This window comes from Staurois parvus, unplaced genomic scaffold (assembly GCF_062004578.1).
Source record: "Staurois parvus isolate SC_StPar_1 unplaced genomic scaffold, SC_StPar_1.0 ptg000120l, whole genome shotgun sequence".
Taxonomy (NCBI): Eukaryota; Metazoa; Chordata; class Amphibia; order Anura; family Ranidae; genus Staurois; species Staurois parvus.
Window position 1 is genome coordinate 5,746,823 of NW_028317916.1, and position 8,459 is coordinate 5,755,281.

Sequence of the window (8,459 nt, forward strand, 5' to 3'; positions counted from 1 at the left end):
GCTGTATGAATGCCTTCTCCCTGGTTCAAAAGCCAAACATGCGCAGTTAAGCTGCTGCTGCTACAAGGGGAAGGTAGGTATATAAACATGCATGATCATCAAGATAAGATGTGTGCATAACATCTGTAGTTCTGGGTATGAGTGGGAAGATGCTTCTCTAAAAGATATATCTTTAAGCCAGCCTCTTTTGCAAGGTTCTTGTCTTCAACATGTTCCTTTTAAAGAGGCTGGTGTAGGTTGTTTGTTGTTTTTTTTTTTTTTTTTTTTTTTAAATTATTTAAATACTCTTTCAGGGTCGTTAGAACTAGACACGCCATCTCAGCCTGTGAATAACCACCATGCTCATTCTCATTCTTCAGGAGAGAGTAAGTACAATGAGTGCTGTGTTATGGCATTTCTAAACTGCAGCAGCCATTAAACGCAAATGCTTATGTCTACAGAAAGGAAGCACAATCCATCATCCCATCATTCTACTACAGACCATGTACCAGAGAAAAAATTCAAGTCTGAGGCGTTGTTATCAACACTTACTTCTGATGCATCTAAAGAAAATACTCCAGGCAAGTTTTCTGTCGTACCTACAAACGCTGGTGTGCAGGGACAGACATGTAGGACAGGGCACATTCCTCTTTTATCAGTCACTCGTTTAGTGACCCTTATACTCCATAAAATCACTCTGTTGGTTTTGACAGTGTAGTTTACTGTTTAGTCCAAAATGCTGCTGATTTTTTTGTTTTGTTTTGTTTTTAAATGAGCTTTTAAACACTATTTTTTGTTTTTTTTTTTGTTTGAGGACATAGAATGGGATTTGACTGCACTATATTTAGCAAATTTAACTGTATATATCTGTATGTAGTAAAAAGAGAAGGGATAGCACAACACTATATACTGTCTATGCTGTCATTTGAACAAAGGAATTGTTGAGTTGTGCCTGGAATCTCCTACGACAGTTAGATCACCAGTTATTAGTTAATGGTGATGGCAATCACATTACTAGAATAGGCACACTTTTCCAGTTCTCTTATGTATTAGAACAGTGATGTCTGAAGCAGTGATACTTGGTATGTGTTAAACAGGATTAGGTTTCCTGTTTGGAGATCATAAAGTAGCAGCATGGACAGAAGGTGGAATAACAGGCTCCATTCACATATAGGCAACTCTTGAGACAATACCTTTTCAGGTCTATGTACAGCATAATGTACAGCGTGCAGGGTTTTGGAGTAAGTAAAAAAACAAAACATATGGAGTGCAGTAGTCACAATGAGCACCACATTCACATCAGAGTCTTCCCTTACATCAAAGTCTCCAGCTTTCCCCCTTTACATTTGTGTTCCCAGAGTTCCACCCCTTACATCAGAGTCTGCAGAGTCCCATCTTGCGTCAGAATGTGGCAGAGTGCCCCCTTGTGTCAGAATCCAGTTGTCCCTAACTGGACGTGAAATCGGCTGGGCAAGCGTGTGAAGCTCCTGGAAGAATGGGGGTGGTTGGGGAGAGAAGGGAAGATTTCAGTGAATTGCTCATTCACCCCAGGCTGTCATCTGCAGGCTTAGGCAGAAGCATCAGTCATGCAGCCACAATGGATCTGATGACTGCTGTACTTCCAAACGTCCACCCACACATCCCCTTTCTGGGGCACAGGATGCACATGGAGGATAGCAGTGTGGGCAGGCCAGACACAGATAAAGGGTGGTGGAGTCGGAATGGATTGATCTTTCAATCTGTTCTCCTGTCCATGCTGGTGGGGGAGTGTGCTGGCTGGGCCATGTGAGAGTATCACAGACACTCAGACTTCACAGCTGCAGCTAGCCCATTTCTATGTTTAAGAACAGCTTCTTCCTGATGAACGATTAGCAACCCTGTCTAAGCACAACATCCATCATAGCAGGAGGGGGGGGCACCAAACCCCACCCCAGCACCACCTAGATCCTGCCTTGCCAGACATTAGCAGGCAGATTTTATTGCAAGTAGAGGAGAGATGTTCCGCTGAGCAGCCTGCAGGGAGAAGGAGGAAGAAACCGCAGCAGTATGACAGACTGCCAGTACTCTGAGGAGCTTTTTCCTGTACTATGGACAGGAGCAAAGTGCCCTGTTTTTTTATTTTTTTATTATTTTTTTTTTAGACAGTCTCTTCCTATACCAAATAGTAACTGCTCAGGAGAGGGGGGTTCAGAGTCCCCTGCCCCCCCCCCCCCCTCTTATCTACGCCCCTGTGCGAACAGAGCCTAGAGAAGGATAGTGCGATGCACTTTGTTATGATTTTATACTTATTTTTGTACTAAAGCGTTAAAGAAACAGTAAACTTACTGATCTGTTACATGGTCCATTTACATGCACATTATATACTTGCTAATGAGCTTCACCCTTTGCTTGCTCTAGCTGATCACTTTTGAAATGATGTTAGTTTCTGCATGATGCGCTTTTATGGGCTTACATAGTTATGTTGTTTTCTTTCTTTTTTTTTTCCCCCTAGGGTGTAGAAATACTTTGGCCTCCACTACTACTAACGTTTACAATGTGAATTCCACCCAGCCACTGGCGTCCTATAACTTGAGTTCTCTTTCAAGTGGAGCTGCTACAGGGGCTGGAGCTGGAGCCATTACCATGGCTGCTGCTCAAGCAGTTCAAGCCACTGCACAGGTACAACATAAATTTTCATGTTTTCTACATATATATATTGTTCTTGGCACTTGGTGTATCAAAGAATACCAAATTACTACCTTAAGCATATAATAAATATTCTGCTTCTACCAACTGCACAGATGAAAGAAGGAAGGAGAACATCCAGTATGAAAGCCAGTTACGAGGCCTTTAAAAATAACGACTTTCAACTTGGGAGAGAGTTCTTGTCTAGAGACTCTACAAGTTATTCCTCTTCAGCCTTGGCTTCTACACTAACACAGACCTTGACATCTTCAGCAACCACAGACTCGAGAAGTGGGCGGAAAAACAAGTGAGTAAAGTTTAGGCATGCTAAGTTAAAAGTGGAACTAAACTCAATTCCGCTCCCCCCCAGAAGAGGCGATGGCTCTAATCTTCCTTGTCACTACATTGCTGCCTCTGAGTCCTTCGCCCAGTCTTTTTCTAGGTTTAGCATCTTTAGCCATCAAGATTGCTCAGGTTGGTGTAACGAAAGCCCCACATATGCGTAAAGAAGTTAATTTATGCTGACCCCCAAAGGCATGCCAAACTGCACTGAGCTGTGCATGCAGTGACATACAGAGTGTTTTAACAAACCCTTATTTTTTATCAGCATTGATTTTGTTTTTATTTGTTACACTTAAAGTGGATCTAAAAACAGAAGGTATTTTACCGTAATGCACTCTATACAGTAAGGTAAAAAACCTTCTGGGTGCAGTTGTCGCCTCAGCCCTGTTACATACCTTAGCCCCATCTCGATCCAGAGATGTGCATTAGAGCAGCGGCTCTCCTGGGTCCCTGCTTTCTCAATTGCTCATACAGTAGCGGGAGCCATTGGCTCCAGCTGCTGTCAATCACAGCCAGGGAGCCAATGAGAAGAGCAGAGAAGCTGAGCTGCGCTCTGTGTGTGAATGAACAATGTCCATTCATAGGAGTGCGGCTCGGGAGTGAGACTGCTCAAGTGCCCTCAGATCCAGAGGCTTGCTATTACGGGTACACTCAGCAGGGGGGAGTGACCAGGAGCACTGGCGGGGGAACCCGAGAAGAGGAGGATAGGGGCTGCTCTATGCAAAACCATTGCACAGAGCAGGTAAGTAAGACATGTTTGTTATTTAAAAAAACAAAACCACCTAGAATCTCTTTAACCACTTATCCTCCTGAGGATTTACCCCCCTTCCTGACGAGGCCATTTTTTGCTTTACGGCGCTGCGTTACTTTAACTGACAATTGCACAGTCATGCAACGCTACACCCTAATGAAATTTGCGCCCTTTTTTCCCAATAAATAGAGCTTTCTTTTAGTGGTATTTGAACGCCTGTGCGTTTTTTTTTTTTTATTTTGTGCTATAATAAAGACTGGAAATTTTGTGAAAAAAAAACTATATTTTGAACTTTTTGCTATTAAACATGTCCAGTAAAATAATAAAAAAAATAAAATGTCATCATAAATTTATGCCAAAATGTATTCTGTGACATGTCTTTGCTAAAACAAAAAAATCCCAATACGTGTAAATTAATTGGTTTATGTTAAACTTATAGCATTTACAAATGGCAGTATAGATACTGGGATTTTTTTTTTTCTACTAGCAATCAGCGACTTGTAGCGGGATAGCGGCAGACATTCTGACACTGGGGGGAACTGACTTGGTGTCACTGACATCTGCAGTGACACCAATACAGTGATCAGTGCTAATAAAAAGCACTGACACTGTACTAATGGCACTGAGTAGGAAGGGGTTAATGTGAGGGGCGATCAAAGGGTTGACTATGTGTAGGGAGTGTTTTACTAGGGGCAGGGGGTGTGTGCTTCACTGTAAGCACACTGCTCTGTGCTGTGCACAGCCATCCAGAACAGTGTGCCCAAGCCGACAGGGAGGAAGACTGTTAGGAAACAAAACAGTCTTTCTCCCCGTCGGAAATGCTTGGTAATCACCGGGCGCTGGTGGGTAATTACCGGCCGGGATCCGAAGATTGACAGCTGCGCCCGCGAATACCGGTGCGGGTAGATATACGTGATTTTGTGCACCCCTGCCGCCCTGTAGCAGTATATCTGCTATAGAGCGGTGGGGAAGCGGTTAAATGAACTTTTTCTAGGTAAGGCTTGAGGCAATTTCTGTATGCTTCACAAAGAAAATGTAAAGCCTAGTATACATGCAGTGTTTGACCATTTTGATTGAAGTGCTTTATTATTGTTTACTAGTTGTCTTTTAACATGCTTACAAAGTGTATGTTGCTTCTTTACCCCATTATATCGTTTGACATCACATAGAAATCTTTGTTTTTTTTATTTCTGGTGAACCATCACTTTGTCCCTTTCTCTGACTATATTTTAACGTTATTCTATTGTACTTTTGATTTTGCTTTTTAGAAGCAATAATAAATCTTCAAGCCAACAATCTTCCTCGTCATCTTCTTCCTCATCATTATCCTCTTGCTCGTCATCATCAGCTCTAGCACATGAGCTGTCACATCAACAAACAGCAGCTATTCCAGAGTCAGATTCGAATAACCAAGTTGACTGGACATATGATCCCAATGAACCCCGTTATTGCATCTGTAATCAGGTGAGGCTGGTTGCTGACTCATGAGTTTTACATAGTAGTGGAGTGTCTTACAGGAATGTTCTGCTCAGAAGAAATGTAGCCTACATATTACTAGTTGGTGCACTGGTGGTTTGTCTAATTGTCTTATTGTTTTCACTTAGGCCACTTTCACATGTTTGTCCTTTTTTCATACATTCGTTGACCGATGAAAAGTGGACATCAATACATCTAAATGGAGAAACGGATGTAAACGAATGATCATCCGTTTACACCCGTTTTTAAAAATTGTCCAGAGCCCTATTTTTGTTCCTTTTAAAAAATCAGAACGGACGAAAAATGGATGAAATGAACAGTCTGCATGCGTGAAAGGTCCTAACTTGCAAGGACATGGCATTATTTTTGATTGTAACTACTTCTACTATCTTTTACTATATTATAGTTACATAGCAAAAAGTCATTGAAAATCTTGCTTTGGTTATTTTTAGTACTTCCTTACAACAAACCACATTTGGTGAATGATAAATAGAAATCAGATAATTGCTATATAAGGTAGTAACAATAAGCTTTGGGACAAATTAGAAGACAGAATTACTATGTGAATCTTGCAGCTTAATTCAGAAATCCCCCCTGCCTTTCTCTTCTTCTGCTCTAAAGTAGTACTGCAACAATATAAAACCTGCCTGTGGCCACCTCTTAGTTGCGCGTATTTTTTCATTGTAAATCTGTCTCATCTACAGTGCTAAATCTGTTACAGACGTTTGCAAAACTGCTAGCTGCCCAGGATTGCAGGGCTCACATATGCACCTAAAAACTTGTATATTCTTTGTATCTAATTTTTTTGCTAATTTGGTTGGTAAATGTCCCTCTGAGCGGTTTAAATAATTTATTTCCATGGTGTGTCTACTAGTGAAAGTGTTTTTTTTTTAAACATTTACCACATTATAGCTTTTCTATTTTAGGTCTCTTATGGTGAGATGGTAGGCTGCGATAACCAAGATGTAAGTACTCCAAATATATTTGTGAAATGTAATAAAATGGTGAGAAAAGACTAGTGGAATTAGAATGAAGCTGGCCATAAACAACCTGATACAAGTGTCAGTGTTCCTGACAGCTGTGTGGTTTCTTAGGCATTTCCTATTGTGCAGTTTGTTTAAATGATTGGGGTATATCTCTTTCTTTTTTGATTGCCTCCCCCCCCCCCCAGATTGCTGCATATACTGGTTGCATCCTTTGTGGGGTTTTATATGGGAAAAAAAAAAACTTTGGTCAATTTATGGTCGTGTGTACCTAGCATTAAATCTGATATCTTTGCTAGAGTTATGTGTAATATTTTGATTGAATAATCTTGCTTTTGTTTTTATTTTTCAGTGCCCCATTGAATGGTTTCATTATGGATGTGTAGGATTATCAGAAGCTCCCAAAGGGAAGTGGTATTGTCCACAGTGCACAGCTGCCATGAAAAGAAGAGGAAGCAGACATAAATAAAATGGGGGAAAAAAAACTTTAAACATCTAAATTTACAGTTTTTTTTTATTACACTGAAGACCTGCACATCATTTCATATTTGCAACAGTTCATTTGCTAATTGGATTGGACAGTCGCTGGAGTATTCAAAAGAATGCTATCTCAGTACATCATCATCTCATATGTCAATATTTGGCATTTTGAAATCCTATTTCTTACTATATGTCCTTTTTATAGGATTTCAATGCTGAGGGTTATATATAACTTCTGTACATAATTTACAGAGGTATGTCTTGCACGAAATGAAAGTCTATAATTGAACATGGTATAAAATGTCACAGGATCTACTAGTAAATAAGAGTATGCAGTAATTTTTAAGCTCCTTTTTTATATATATATTTTGTTTCCTTCCAAAAAAACATATCTCAGCTGGCTGAAGAAACTTACCTGTGTTGTTGGGCTGGCATCCATTAACTGTGTACATAACCTATTTAATCTGTTATGTGAAAGCCAATTTTGTTAATGTTACTACACAAACACTGGTATCGTCATCAGTGGGATTCCTTTTTTACCAAATGATTTTTTTGTGTTCTATATGTAGTAGTGACAAGCAAGTAAAATAAAAGTTATTTGGCATTTTGTTATGAATTAATATTAAGAAAGTATGATATTGTGACCATTTCTTACATTTTGACTAGTAGGATGCTCTGTGATAAGATGTCCTGCATTATGGATAATTAAATAATTAATAAATCCAAAGGAAGTTGCTTTGTATGTGAACAGCATCACACACACCTTTTTAAAAGTTCCTCATGTCAGAGAAGAGCCTTATAGCGGTACAGAGGTAGTGGCACGCAGGTAATAATAATAATGAACATGGGTATGACTCAAGTACTTATTAATGCAGAGATGGGAAGCTTACATATGGTACCATTCATGTAAACATACACTATATTGCTAAAAGTATTGGGACACCCCTCCAAATAATTGGATTCAGGTGTTCCAATCACCTCCATGTCTACAGCTGTATAAAATAAAGCACCTAAGCATGCAGACTGCTTCTACAAACATTTGTGAAAGAATCGGTCACTCCCAGGAGCTCAGTGAATTCAAGCGTGGTACCGAGATAGGTTGCCACCTGTGTAATGAGACCATCTGAAATTTCCTTGCTACCAAATATTCCACGGTCAACTGTTGATGGTATTATAGCGAAGTGGAAGCAACTGGGAACAATAGCAACTCCCCTTCCCTAAAATATGGTAGTTAGTTTTTCAATTGTGTTGTACAGGTTATAGGTCACATTAAAGGTAGCAAAAGTTCTGAAACTATTTCTTTGTCTAATTTTTTTACACCACAGAAACCTGCCATTTTAACAGGAGTGTGCAGACTTTTTATATCCACTGTAAGTGATATATCCAAAGGTTTGTTGGGTAAGGTATGTCTTTTTGCTGATGACACAAAGGTGTGCAATAGGGTTGATATCCATGGATGTGTCTGTAACATGGAACATGATTTGGCATTGCTGGAAGATTGTTCAAAAAAGTCGAAATTGCAGTTCAATGTTTCTCAATGTAAAATAATGCACCTAAAATAATTCCTTGAGAGAGTACAACTTTGGGGGTACAGTGTTGGCCAGCACTACAGAGGAAAAGGATTTGGGGGTATTTATTTCAGATGATTGCAAAATGAGCAAACAGTGTGACCAGGAAGTAAGGTAAGTGAATAGTATTCTAGGATGCATCATCAGCAGGAAGGAGGTCCTGATTCCCCTATATACAGTAGATCGTTAAGTAAACCTCATTTAGAATATTGTGTC

At 39.9% G+C, this 8,459-nt stretch overlaps 1 protein-coding gene across 1 annotated transcript in view; it reads left to right on the top strand.

Annotated features, from left to right (window-relative positions):
- Positions 1–7,402, top strand: part of ING3 (inhibitor of growth family member 3) — a 28,188-nt gene extending 20,786 nt beyond the window's left edge. Inside the window, exons 6-12 of the mRNA XM_089672108.1 lie at positions 294–365; positions 441–560; positions 2,471–2,637; positions 2,760–2,950; positions 5,005–5,200; positions 6,139–6,177; positions 6,548–7,402. Coding sequence (XP_089528234.1) covers positions 294–365; positions 441–560; positions 2,471–2,637; positions 2,760–2,950; positions 5,005–5,200; positions 6,139–6,177; positions 6,548–6,664 — 902 coding nt within the window. The 3' untranslated portion in view covers positions 6,665–7,402. The remainder of the gene's footprint in view (positions 1–293; positions 366–440; positions 561–2,470; positions 2,638–2,759; positions 2,951–5,004; positions 5,201–6,138; positions 6,178–6,547) is intronic.
- The last annotated feature ends 1,057 nt before the right edge of the window (positions 7,403–8,459 follow it).